General features: G+C 40.2%; 1 protein-coding gene across 9 annotated transcripts in view; it reads left to right on the top strand.

Annotated features, from left to right (window-relative positions):
* Positions 1–14,405, top strand: part of PEX5L (peroxisomal biogenesis factor 5 like) — a 251,762-nt gene that overhangs the window by 224,455 nt on the left and 12,902 nt on the right. For all 9 annotated transcript variants that reach the window (XM_067738136.1, XM_067738133.1, XM_067738134.1 and 6 more), the window contains 6 exons: positions 2,929–3,045; positions 5,277–5,420; positions 8,655–8,725; positions 10,035–10,232; positions 10,903–11,068; positions 11,461–11,618. In XM_067738136.1, coding sequence (XP_067594237.1) covers positions 2,929–3,045; positions 5,277–5,420; positions 8,655–8,725; positions 10,035–10,232; positions 10,903–11,068; positions 11,461–11,618 — 854 coding nt within the window. The remainder of the gene's footprint in view (positions 1–2,928; positions 3,046–5,276; positions 5,421–8,654; positions 8,726–10,034; positions 10,233–10,902; positions 11,069–11,460; positions 11,619–14,405) is intronic.

The raw sequence follows: 14,405 nt of genomic DNA, 5'->3' as shown, positions 1-14,405 counted from the left end.
TCTCTGAAATTGATTAGGAATAGAAAAGAAGCAGTGTTAATTGCACTTAAGTGAATGAAGTCTGGATTCTGAGACCAGATGAAAATTGATTGTGCTAAAAGTAGTCTTCTGTAATTAAATGAAACTGTGCCGTGCACTTTAATTAGTCAGCAGAACTTATTCTAAGTGGTAACAGTCAGTCCTGGTGTATCTCATGAAATTAGGGCCTGACAGCTCCACCTCAACTGAGGTTCTCTTTCCACAGCAGTCTTATTTATTCATCTACTGCTCTAATTTGAAACTGCAGGAAAGGTGACTTTTGTAATAGAGATGTACACATTACAAAATGTTCCTCATTCTTTCATTCAAAAGACTTGTAATTGCTTTAGATTACAAGGAATCTCACTAAGGGAACTTAACTACCTTAGAAAGTACTTGAAGTCTTTGGCATTTCACATCACCCATCAGGGGGCTTCAGAAAGTCAGTAAACATTATAAAATTCACTTGATAGATTTCTCTTTGTTTCTAGGCAGACAAGCTCAACCTGCATTCTTGAAAAGCTATTCAAGAAATTGTCTCCTCAGTATCTAAATGTGCAGGTTTCCTGGTGTTTTAAAAATGAAAGATAATTTTTCTTTTTATTATTTTTTAACCTTTCTTTAATTATAAAAAATATATACTTATAGAAAATTCAGGAAGTACAGAAGAGCAAAAAAAGTGAGAAAAACATCACCCGTCATCCCTTCATTCAAAGACAGATTACTCCTAACATGGTAGGATATCTCCTTCTAGTGTTTTATCTAGCTGTTGTATATCTGAGATCATTCTGTTGGCACAATTTGGTGTTCTACTAGAAAGACTCTTTGAAAAAGAAATTTTGAATATTATTCCTAACCTTAACCTGGGTAAGTGGTATCCATTCCATGGGCTTCTAGCATATCAGACACAGATTATCCAGATGCCTGCTGTCCTGAGCCTTTGTTGAGGGAAGGCCTCTACTGAAGGGACAGGACCTGTATCTGGGGTAGGAATGAGTATTCTGGACATAATAAAGAAGGAGAACAAAAAGTACTATTTATTAGTTAGTAGCCTGGGATTAATCACATTGGGCTGGCCCTTTTTCCCTGCATGTGTGTATTCAGAAGAAATAAGCTTATAATTATCATTCGGAGCAACTTTGAGGAAGAGGTGCCACCACAGAACAGCCACCACCCAGGCATGAGGGTGGAGTAGAGGGTGAGACTGGGAGGATTAAAAGATAAAGAACAACCTTTGATTGGATGTCAACAAGTCACAGAATTTAGAATCACAGAAATTGAGATTTGCAGAGAAATTGGATCTCAGACTCAGGTGTTCAAGGAATACCCATCTCTTTGTTTTCTTTAAGGAAAATAAAGTGGTTTCCAAGCATCTCTTTTACCAAACCAGGTAACAGTCTTAGGCACCAAATATGGAAGGCTTACGTGGTACCAGAAAACAAGGACAGAGCCTCCATCCTCTTGTCTGTCCTGCTGACTGCTAACAGCCAACCAAGCCCCAAGTGGTTCCTCAAAATCCAGTTTCTCTCTACTTCTCTGCCATATGAGGATCAGAGTTCCTAGCACACCCTCTGCCATCCTCTGGGAGGTCGGGCCAATTTGCCAAGGAAATACCTAAAACCTAAGCATCATCTCCCACTCCTCTCAGAACCCACCACCCTCCTTCTCTTTTCCTGCCCCTGCAAATTCCCCCTCCTCTCTTAAGTTCTTTATGATACCTGCCTCTTTTTCCTCCCCCGCCCCCAGGACACCTCAAGTACTCTCTTCAGGCTTAGTAAAGTAGAAGCCAACCAGGGACAGATCTTGAAGAAAAATTCTGCCTCAGTCCAGGAACACATACTTCCCCTGAAGTAAAGGAGAGCTAATGGCCTGGTGTCCCTTTTGGAAGAGTTGAAAGTTATAAAGAGGAAAACACAAAGCAGTATTTTTCAAAAAATCATCCTGCCATAGAAAAGACCTTGAAGGGCTTCACTGGTGGCGCAGTGGTTGGGAATCCACCTGCCAATGCAGGGGACGTGGGTTCAAGCCCTGGTCCGGGAAGATCCCACGTGCTGCGGAGCAACTAAGCCTGTGAGCCACAACTGCTGAGCCCACGTGCCACAACTACTGAAGCCCGTGTGCCTAGAGCCCATGTTCCTCAACAAGAGAAGCCCGTGCACCACAATGAAGAGTAGCCCACGCTCGGTGCAACTAGAGAAAGTCAGCTCGCAGCAACCAAGACCCAAAATAGCCCAAAATAAATACATACGTACATACATACACACCTTGAAGAGGTCTCAGTCGAGTTCACGCCCAAAGCTGTTCTCCTTCATTCTTTAGCACCAGGAAGCCACGTTTGCCATAAGGTGATGAGCATGAGCTTAGAATCCAGACTGTGGTTCAGATCCTGTGCAATCCCAGCTTTATGACCATAACCCTCTAGACTCAGTTTTCTCCTAGCACAGTGCTTGGCACAAAGTAGGATCAACCAATGTTGCTTTCCCTTGTCCATGGCCAGCTGCCCCCCCAAGTCACTGCCCAGCCAGTCCCAAAGCAGTTGCTCTAGTTCCTCATAGCCTAGGAGCAACTCTAGGAGAGACTGCCCTTCCTAAAATGTGTGCCTGGTACCCACACTTGAAACTGTTCAAGGAATGGATTTATAGCTGAATTTGGTTTATGTGATCCTGGTTCCTCAGATGGTAACTATTTTCCTCCTGGAGAAAGTCAGAACTAATCTAGTTTGACACTTTGAGCACTGAGTGCCCTCCAGAAGCTCTTCAACCATGAGTATCATTGGATGTGGCTAGTTTGAACACTTTATTCCTCCTCAGAACTCATTTTTATCTATGAGGAAAACTGTCTCTCTGGAAATAAACCAAATTATATAGCATGTTCTTAAATCTCTCTCTCTTCATTTTTCCTGTCTCCTAGTCAGATACAGAGTTTTGGGATAAGATGCAAGCAGAATGGGAAGAAATGGCGCGGAGGAACTGGATATCGGAGAACCAAGAAGCCCAGAACCAGGTTACAATCTCAGCTAGCGAGAAGGTGATCATTTTTCTTCTTACATATGCTGACCAGTTTTCTCAACCTCTGTGGATCATATTTTTATAAATTAGTTGATAACTATTTTGTGAAAAAAATTCCAAGAATTAAACACAATTTCATGTCAATCTGACCTATAAGAAATTCTGGCACGTGAAAACAGTGTAATCTTCCAATGCGTGAAGGCAGCAAAGCTGGAATGGAATACCCTTATTTTTTTTTTATCAATGTTAAGACAGTTTGGCAGCCAACCAGAGCTTGGCCAGTTACTGAACTAACATTGAGGGCGGGTTAGAACAAGAACTGGGCTAATCCCACAATGCCTGAGCCACGTCAGTAAGCTGACAGAAGTGATATCATTGGGCAAGGGGGGTAAAAAGGGGGGCTTAGGGCTGTATTTCACAGGTGGTCTTTATGCAGCTAGCAAAGAACTCAGTGGAAAAGATACACTTCACACAACCAGGTCAGGTCCCAAGGGGATTCCTCAGAGATATTCCCCTGAGAAGAGCCCCAGCAAATATGTGAGTACAGTCAGCAGCCAGTCCAATTACCCATGAAGTCCCAGTTGCTCTAGGGTTTATGCTTTTAAAAGCACTTGGGAAAAAGAAAACACTTGAGAAATAAGTTTAAATGACTTGAAAGAAAGAGATGGAAAGATTGAATTTTCTTTCACAGGGGAAACATAAATATATAAATGTTTATGTTTTTTGGTGGTAGAGGAATTCTCAGTCATACTCAGTTCTGGATACCTTCCATGTTATTTAGTTCAACCCAACAAATTTTACTGTTTGCTCTAGATACTGGGGACTGTGATGAATAGTCTCTGATCTTATGGGATTAGCATTCTATGTAGTCATTGAAATGTCCTTCTTCTTCCTCCAGTATTCTCTGTCCCACAGTAGGTGAGGCAAAAATCTCATAAAATCAGATCAACCATCTCATTAAAACTAATTAGGTTAATTTTCCACAAAGAAATCGAGAGTGAGAAGAGAGAATGTTGATGCAGAACATCAGTCTCTGGGCTGTAATCCATGCACCAGAGCTCCCCACTCCCAGGGCCCCATATCCCTAACACCACTACATAAGCTGGTCATACCCTATGGATTTTGACAAAGAGTTTTGTCTTTCTAAGCACCTATGGAGAGTGAAGGTCTCCATTTGATGTATTTAAAAACCTTAGTAGCATCATCAGCAGACCTAGCTTATTTGTATCTATCAAATTGGAAGGATTTTATGACAATCTCTGCTACTAAGGTTGCAACAAATAATATCTCTGATACTTCTGATGAGAGTCTGTCAGGACATACTTTCTCAAAAACAATTCAGCTACATATATCAAGGGTCTCAAAATAGTTCATAGCCTTTAGCATAATAAATCCTTCTAGAAGTCTATCCTAAGGTAATAATTACATGCAGACAAAGATTTGAGCATGAGGCTTTCACTGTAGCTTTATTTATGATAACAACAACAACAAAAAATTGGCAGTAACCTGAATGTCCATCGAGAGGATTGATTAATTTTTAGCATAATATAAATAATTTTAATAACTAAAATTAAGTGGGGCTTAAGCTACAAACCTGCATATATAGTATGAACTTATTTAACTTATATACTCAGAAAAATATTAGAAGATTATTTGTACATTCTGTATTGTTTAAATTTTTGCAATAAAAGATCGTAACTTTAAAGCATACATTCTCAGTGGAGAGATACAGCCCCCCAATGGGACAAAAACTGGTTTGAGGAGTAGAAGGTGAAATAAATCTTAGATATTAAAATGGTTTGTAGCTCTCCAAAGGGCCACTGTATATAAACAGATGTGCAGTATGTGGTATTAACATTTCAAGGAAGTGAGTGGCAGCACTTAGCAAAAATATGTCCCAAAAGTCAGTATTTTAAAAATCTTGTGGGGAAATGGCTAAAACAAAAAGAACAAAAGAAATGCCAGAAGGAAGACAAACTCCAGAATATTAGCAGTGATCATATTTAAGTCATGACGTTATAGGTAACTTTTTGTTTCTTTTCATATTATTCGATAACAAAATAAGATTAACATTTACACAATGAAAATGTACCACAGTCAAAATAAGGGGAAAAAGAGCAATTTATACTTAATTGAAATTAATCAAATAACTTAAATAAAATTAATTGAATTCAAATTAAAAAAGAACTGACTGAGTATAACAATGAAGAGTGAAATCAATGGATCTGTGTTGGCCCCTCTGTGTTGTAGGGATATTACTTTCACACTGAAAACCCCTTCAAGGACTGGCCTGGAGCATTTGAAGAAGGCTTAAAAAGGCTGAAGGAAGGGGACCTGCCAGTTACCATCCTGTTCATGGAGGCAGCAATTCTTCAGGACCCTGGAGATGCAGAGGTGTCATTTCCCTTCATCCTGCCGGGCTTGGAAAGGGGCGGACAGAGGGTGACAGAGAGTTCTGCTAGGTGGCATTTTCATCAAGTAAAGTTTCCCAAAGGAGCTAACGTGGCTAAGCCTGATATGTGTTTGAAAGTTACAAATAGGTACCTATTTTCTAACCAAATCTGCAGTGTCTACAGTGCCCAAAAATAAAAGGTGGAGACAGGAAACGGAAGACCAAAACTGCCAACCTAGAGGCTCAGCAGTAGTTTTCATGGGGCAGAGTATGAAATCATACTCTGGGTCTAGAGCAACACCATATCTCACCCTTGATTTACTCACTCAGCATTTATTGAGCACCTATTGTGTCCCAAGAATTGTGCCAGGAATTGGCTTAAATTTTTTTTATAAATTTATTTATTTATTTTTATTTTTGGCTGCATTGGGTCTTCGTTGCAGTGCACTGGCTTCTCATTGCGGTGGCTTCTCTTATTGCAGAGCATGGGCTCTAGGCACCTGGGCTTCAGCAGTTGTGACTCATGGGCTTAGTTGCTCTGCGGCATGTGGGATCTTCCCAGAGCAGGGTTCAAACCCGTGTGCCCTGCATTGGCAGGCAAATTCTTAACCACTGCGCCACCAGGGAAGTCCTAAAATATTGAAGAGGTAGAAAAAATGGACCAGTTGAAAGGACAGATTTGTGATCTATCTGGAAGACAAGTAAATAAATCAATGTAGTATAATAAATGCAGTGTCAGAGTACGCACAGGAGAGCCAAGAGCAAGGGTTCTGACCCAGCCTTCCCCTCCAAGTGAATCCAAAGCTGAATTTTGAGGGAGAGAGGATTAAAAACTGCAGGGGAGTCCAGCTGTTTTTAAGAGGGAATGGTTTGTGGGTGGGCAGAGGGACAGGAAACATTGGATCCATGGTGAGAAGGGGAGGAGACAGTGGCAGGAGAGGGGGGAAGAAGAGGTAGCCAAGAGTTGAACTTCATCCTGAAAGCCATGGGGAACCACTATGGGACACGATCAGATTCACATGTTAGAAAAGCCCCTTTCTCTGAGACATGAAGGGTGAGTGGAGATGGAGACTGGGAGACACCAAAGAGGCTTCTGCAATTTTATTTTGGTCCACTAATTTTCCCAAACTGCAAAAGCCTGTAATAAGACACTGGCAGGTATCAAATCTTCTTTTTTAGTTTGTAATTTTCAGGAAACATCGTATAGGGGGATATTCCCAGAGGAATTTGCAGAAATGTATTATATATGCAGTGCTGAGAAGGCAGTACAGAACAGTGGTTAAGCCTCTGGGCTCTGCTATCCTAACCATGTGGGTTCAAATCCCTGCTCTACCACTTGTTAGCCATGAGCCACGTGATCTGGGACAAGCCATTTAAACCCTCTAAGGTTCAGTTTCCTCACATGTAAAATGGAAATCACAATTATAACTATCTCATTGGGTGTCGTGAGGATAAGTTCATGCAAATAAAATGCCCAGTTTAGTGCCTGGCACATCAATGTTTAGCCTTTATCATTATTATTGTTTGTACTTAGTTTGTATAGAAAGAACAAGTAAACTAACTATTGATACTACTTAAAGCACCTAGTATCTTGTTAGTCAAAATGTTGACAGTGAAATGAGATTGAACTGAGAGTTGGAATTCTGAACCAAAATATTGGTATTTTTAAAAGATCTAAGTATCAATGTAGAAGAGAAAGTCATTGCGTTAAGAGGAAACTACAACCCTCCCAACAAACTAGTGTCATCTTACATTTCTAAGTGCTATGTGTTTTCATATATATTATATCATTTGACGCAACAACCCTGGGAAGTTTAATAAAAAGGTATACATTATTATCCCAGGTTCATAACTGAGAAAATGAGGACACTTGGTAACTGATGGATCCTAGACCAGGACCCAGGGCTTCTCAATCGATGGAGAGCCCAACGCTAAGATAATGGACGATCTGTGAATGGTAAAAATGACACCACACCCAAAGGCTAGGAAGGTGCCCCCAGAGAAAGACTGTTTCATCAGTCTTTTCTTAAGAAGCATTCTAAGATGTATGAAAGGTGAAATCAAATTAGAAGCTGCTCTGTATATGTTTGAAAGATTTAAAAGAATCACTGATATTCTGGGGGGAGAAATACTTAGTATTTTTTTTATGAGTTTATATGGTATGTGTAATAATAACCCATGAGGGAAAAAGCCGATACAATTTTTACAGGACTTTAAGATGACTCCCTATGTTTTCATAGAGTTCTGTTTTAAAATGTTCATAGCATTGCTTCTCAAAGAAGAGAGTTATGCAAATCTTTTAAAATCCCTAAGACTCTGATACACCCCCAGCAAATCTGAGGACAATGTGTGTGAAGAGAGGCTTTGTTGATGCGTATTGCGCTTGTAATGGTGTAAGAAGTACTGTTCTTATAAGTACATAAGTAGAAATCTTTTATATTAAAAATTTTCATTCCAGATGCGGAAAACGTTATCTGTTTGAAGATATTCTTCACATTATTGACCATTGCAAAGGATTAGAAACAACGTAGAGGAACAGGGGAATTGGTTGAGGGAATAATGGGATATCTGTTTAACAAAATTTAAATTAAAAAATATAAGGGAGATTTTATAAAAACATGAAAGTGCTGATAATGTAATATAAAGTGTAAATGTAGGCTATAAAAGTATATATACATTATATTGCATTTTATATGTGTTTTATGCTTTTTAACAATGATTATATTAAGTGGTGAACACATTGTAGCGGGGTTCGTTTTGTTTCCCCTAGTTCCTAAATTTCCTGTTACCTCTTATAATAACTGCTTGACTTTCATTTATACAAACTAATTCTATTTTGTACATCTTGAGGTTCCTTATTGTAAACTTCAGACTATTTAGCTACATTTCTGAGTTATTTTTCTACCTCTTTTCCTGATAGATGCATCGTTTTATATATTTATCTTTTGATTTTAGGATACCTAATATCATGAAATCTCAGAAACTCAGAGGTTTCCATGAGCCACAGGAGAGAATAAATACTTAGAGTTTGTAAATAATGACGGAGAATTTTGACCCAGATGTCACAAGAGAGTTTGAATGAAGAAATGCGTGTGATGTTTTTCCCTTTTACAAGACTCTCACAACCGAGACAGGCTGCTCTGCACAGAGGGATCTGTCACATGTAAACGAACCAACTAAAGCACATGAGTGATTCTGCTTACTCTTGTAATGTTGACATCAGTTGTTTTTTGTAGGCATGGCAGTTCCTCGGGATAACCCAGGCAGAGAATGAAAATGAACAAGCAGCTATTGTCGCCCTCCAGAGGTAGATGAAGCTAAGTGCAAAATCATGGGCCTGGTGGACACCTGTTAATGGACTTCCTGTGGTTTCAGATTTGTCCTTTGACCCTTAAGTACACCGTAAAAATGTGACCAGGATAAGTGCCAAGATGCCACATATTACTTCCATTTAGCTCTGGAAAACAATTTATGAAGACATCGTGTTCTTAAATTGCAGTGTTTTACCAACTACAAATTGGCCTTCATTGGCACAAAAGAGTCTATGTCAAAAGCAGTCATAAAGTAGACTCGTTGAATCGATAGTTCTTTTTAGCTTTCTAGCCTTTTGTGGCCTCTGAAAGTTTTCTTCAGGAAAAACATACTCAGAATAATCTCAATGTAATTTTAGTTCCATGTGTCTATGGAGAATCTCCTGAGATAGTTTCAGCATCCTGAGCCCCTGACTTAAGTTCTAGACTACTTTGGTGGGCATAGAATCACATCTTCCTTGATTAGAGCTCCTATTTAAACCCTGGGAAAATAGCCCCTACCAAATAGACTTTCACTTTCCCTACTCTTTCTTATAAATAAATAAATGTATATTTATTATACATCCATATATATGTAATCTCTTCCTAAAGAACTGATATAGGTTCTGTCTAGGGCTTGCTAAGCAGTCTTATCCACAGATCACCAGCATCGTCATCACCTGGGAGCTTGTTGTACCTGCACAACCTCAGGCTGCCCCCACCCCCAGGCCTATTAGATCAGAATCTGCATTTTACCAGATCCCCGGATGATTCTCATGCACATCAAAGTTTGAAAAGCCCTTGCCAGCGGCCAGTGGGGTAGCATGAGGGAGAGCAGCTGTAGCCCGTGCCTCCTAAACCCACATTAGTAGTTGAAACATGGGGAATTTCCCTCTCCTTTATGTAACACTGTACAGTCTTTCATTTCTTAACATCCAAATTTAGTTCAAGTCAGTTTGCTTTGTGGACAAGATACATTTAATATGTTGATAGTAGATCGGCATTAAAATAGTGATATTCCCTACTTCTCATTAGATAAACTAATTACTAATAAATTATATGCAGGATTAGCCTCATTTTCTATTGTTTTTAAACCATTTCATTAAAATTACCAAATCTAGCACTAATCAGGCTGAGTTTTAACTTTCTTAAAAATGTGCAGAGGTCCCAATTTTCATGTAGATAAATACGGTATTTCCAGAGACAACATAAACTTAGCAATGTTTTTGCACCATTTAATTGAGACCTCAAATTTTCTAAAGAACTGTTCAGACTCTGGCTCCAAAAAAAAAATCTGAAATTGGCTTTTATTTTGCCTTCTTTCAGGTGCTTAGAATTGCAGCCCAACAACTTGAAAGCTTTGATGGCTTTGGCTGTGAGTTACACTAACACCGGACATCAGCAGGATGCCTGTGAAGCTTTAAAAAATTGGATTAAGCAAAATCCAAAGTACAAATACCTTGTGAAGAGCAAGAAGGGGTCTCCAGGCCTCACCCGGCGGATGTCAAAGTCTCCCGTTGATAGGTATCCTTCTCATTAAATTACATCCGAGTACACAATCACCTTCAGGGCAACTAATGAGCCTCGGTCCCCACCACCACCCATTTCAGGATGGTTTGTAGGACAGCATTCTGCTGGAAGAGCAGCACTGACCACAAAGATTGATGCCGAGACCAGAGCCAAACTTTGGGCAAATGACCTACATTGTGGACACTCCCAGACGTTTATCTGAGTACCGTATTTCAAAGCCAAATGCTCTGGACATATAATTAACCTAAAATAAGTTATAATAAATACCAATGTGCCAAGTTTTGTAAAGCCTGAGAATTAGGTGTGGGGAAAAAGGAAAGTCCTTTCTTCTGGGAATTTTGTTTCTATCAGCAATAAATCATGATGTTAAATTCTCACTCAAGCCTTGGTAAACTTAGCCCTGGGGTTTTCTACATTGTCATCATAGGGTCCATGGAACTCTCCTCATCAAGACCTTACTTAGCACAGTCTTATCTGTGTACAACAACATATTTCGTGAAAATCAGCAGGTATTTTTTAACCTACAATATTAATAGTCCTCTCATTAAGCTAAGATATTTTAAGCAAGATTTTTCCAGTCTCATCCCCTGAAACAGCAAACATACTAGTAAGTCACTTATGTTCAGACTATTTGGATTACAAATCTAACTTGTTTCCCTTGTAGCTCTGTTCTGGAAGGAGTGAAGGAATTATATCTAGAAGCTGCCCACCAAAATGGAGATATGATCGACCCAGACCTACAGACAGGTCTGGGGGTACTGTTCCACCTGAGGGGAGAATTTAATAGAGCAATAGATGCATTTAATGCTGCCTTAACTGTTCGGCCAGAGGTAAGTGCACAGCAAGAAACCATAAGATTCTCTGTTAAAAATAAGTTTTCACAGGCTACGTTTTGTGCATTTCTGCTGCACTTTATTTCCCTGCATCCAATGGTTTAAAGTGATCAGTACTGATATGCTACAGTGGCTGTTAATACTTAGATACTTAGATACCTAAAATAGAAACATGATTTGCCTGACAGCATCAAATAGTAGCTGCTCTTTGATGAATGAAAGTCATTTCAGAGGGTTGTCCATAAAGATTTTTGAGTAATTCACCTGTCGTGGCCCTTGTCCATGAGCATTGGATACAGTTTTAGCTATCATCTTTCAGCAGGGAACAGGGGAATACTCTGTCATTGTGGCTTCTAGGGGTTGTTAGAGAGCTCTAATTTTGTCATCAGGACTATTCATTATGGAACCGCCTCGGGGCGACCTTGGCAAACGGAGACCGCAGCGAGGAAGCCGTGGAGGCCTACACACGAGCGCTGGAGATTCAGCCAGGCTTCATCCGGTCCAGATACAACCTGGGGATAAGCTGCATCAACCTGGGCGCCTACAGGTAAAGTACAGCAGCAGGCTAACAACCAAGAGCTACGCTCAGGGCTGAGGTTAAATAATCTGAAAGGTTGTTTCCCAGTAAAAATACCTCCTTTTGTAATCTCCTCTTGTTAAGAGTAAGTTTCAAACCTTCAGATCCATCATTGGGGCATCTTGTGAAATGTACATTCCCAGGCCCCTCTCCCAGAGATTTTGATTGATTGGGGCTTAGGATAAGTCATCTGCGTTTTTAACACCCCCAAGGGCAACTCTGAGAAACATGAGCAGTTCAACCCTTCATTTCCCAGGTAAGGAAGAAAAGAACCATGGCGGGGTGGGAACGAGGGAACCCAGCAGAATGACTCAAGAGGGTCTCAAGGCCAGTTTTTGGCAAAGCACAACCAAGAATTCAGGTTTTCTAAATCAGGGGTCCCCAACCCCCGGGCCGCAGACCAGTATGGGTCCGCAGCCTGTAAGGAACCGGGCCACACAGCAGGAGGTGTGTGGTGGGTGACCGAGAGCGAAGCTTCATCTGCTGCCCCCATCACCTGCGTCACCGCCTGCGTCACCGCCCGCGTCACCGCCATCTCCCCACCCCCGGCTGTGGAAAAATTGTCTTCTACGGAGGCTGGTCCCTGGTGCCAAAAAGGTGGGGGACCGCTGTTCTAAACCTAATTTACCAGTAAAGTTAGTTATTAAAAGAAAAAGGAACAGATTTTTAAATGGTGGGTTTAGAGTTTGAAATGTCTTTCTCTCCTCTCTTGACCTCCTCATTATCATTCAGGTCTATATCCTCTGTCCCCCATCAACACAGACCATAAATGACCAAAAGTTTGGGTGATTTTTTTCTTCTTTCTTTTCCTATTTTTTTCTATTTTCTAAACCAGGTATTACTTTCATAATTGGAAAAAAAAAAAGAAATTATTGTTAGTTTTAAACTCCACAAAAAATGTAAACCCTTTCTCATTCTCAGAAAGAGCCAGGCTCTTAGGATCAGACAGACTTGGGTTCAAATCATAGCTCTGCCATTTACTGGTTTTATAACTCTGGGCATATAACTTTGAGCCTCAATTTCTTCACTTTCATAAAAACAAAGAGGTAATAGTATCTATCTTGCAGGATTATTATTTTTTTTTTAGTAAATTTATTTATTTATTTATTTTTGGCTGCACTGGGTCTTCGTTGCTGTGCATGGGCTTTCTCCAGTTGCCGCGAGCGGGGGCTACTCTTTGTTGCGGTGCGCGGGCTTCTCTTGTTGCGGAGCACGGGCTCTAGGCACGTGGGCTTCAGTAGCTGTGGCTCGAAGGCTCTAGAGCGCAAGCTCAGTAGTTGTGGCACACAGGCTTAGTTGCTCCGCGGCATGTGGGATCTTCCCGGACCAGGGCTCGAACCCGTGTCCGCTGCATTGGCAGGTGGATTCTTAACCACTGTGCCACCGGGGAATCCCCCTTGCAGGCTTATTGTGCAGGTTAAATGTAATTGCCTAGCACAGAGCAGATGCTCAATACCTAGTAGGCACTATTATTATGAGTGTTACCATTGCCATCATCATCATGATTATTATTATTATTTAGATAAGTCATGAGAGAACTGCATAACTGGATTGCGGGCTTTTGACATCTGAAGAATTGCTGTCTCTGAACTGCGTTAGAGCATTGTGCCACTGGCAAATATTGAAGCTTTAGAAACTAGTTGCTGCATTTATACTCAAAGGATCTTAGAGAGAACATTAGTCACTGGATTACACTCTGTCTTCTATGAGGATCTTAGGTCAAAACCAAGAATAGCTGAGTGATTCCTGAGCAGCAGGTTTGTTTTATTTTGTGGATGTTGTGAAATGTGCCACTGCAGAGGCTCTCTTTACCGCAGCTCCACAAAGGGCCGGAGTCAAATCTGTGCTGTCCGTTCCATATACTAGCTTCATTCCTGGCTCTGTCTGATTTCCCTAACCTGATTTTATCTTTACTACATTTATTCACTGACTAGGTTGGTTCTTATGTACTTTATGACACCTTAGGCCCTTCTTTTGGAGCAAGGAGAGATGTAAATAAATGCATATGTACACATAGACATATTGAGTTCACTAAAGGAGGCCTTTTTAAAACAAAATCGAAGTATAGTTGATTTACAATGTTGTGTTAGTTTCTAGTGTACAGCAAAGTAATTCAGATATATATTTTTCCAGATTCTTTTCCATTATAGTTTATTACAAGATATTGAATATAGTTCCCTGTGCTGTACAGTAAATCCTTGTTGTTTATCTATTTTATATATAGAGTGTGTATCTATTAATCCCAAACTCCTAATTTATCTCTCCCCCACGTTTCCCCTTTGGTAGCCATAAGTTTGTTTTCTGTGTCTTGTGAGTCAGTTTCTGTTTGGTAAGTAAGTTCATTTGTATCATTTTTTTAGATTCCATAAATAAGTGATATCATATATTTGTCTTTCTCTGACTGACTGACTTAGTATGATAATCTCTAGGTCCATCCATGTTGCTGCAAATGGCACTATTTCGTTCTTTTTTATTTTTTTATGGCTGAGTAATATTCCATTGTGTGTGTGCATGTGTGTGTGTGTATGTATGTGTATACCACACCACATCTTCTTTATCCATTCGTCTGTCAATGGACATTTAGGTTGTTTCCATGTCTTGGCTATTGTAAATAGTGCTGCTGTGAACAATGGGATGCATGTATCTTTTCAAATTAGAGTTTTCATCTTTTCCAGATATATGCCCAGGAGTGGGATTGCTGGATCATACAGTAGCTCTATTTTTAGTTTTTTAAGGAAACTCCATACTGTTTTCCAT

The sequence above is a fragment of the Pseudorca crassidens genome, chromosome 5, assembly GCF_039906515.1.
Source record: "Pseudorca crassidens isolate mPseCra1 chromosome 5, mPseCra1.hap1, whole genome shotgun sequence".
Lineage (NCBI taxonomy): Eukaryota > Metazoa > Chordata > Mammalia > Artiodactyla > Delphinidae > Pseudorca > Pseudorca crassidens.
Note: the sequence above shows the minus strand (reverse complement) of the source record. Positions and strands in the feature narration are given on the sequence as shown.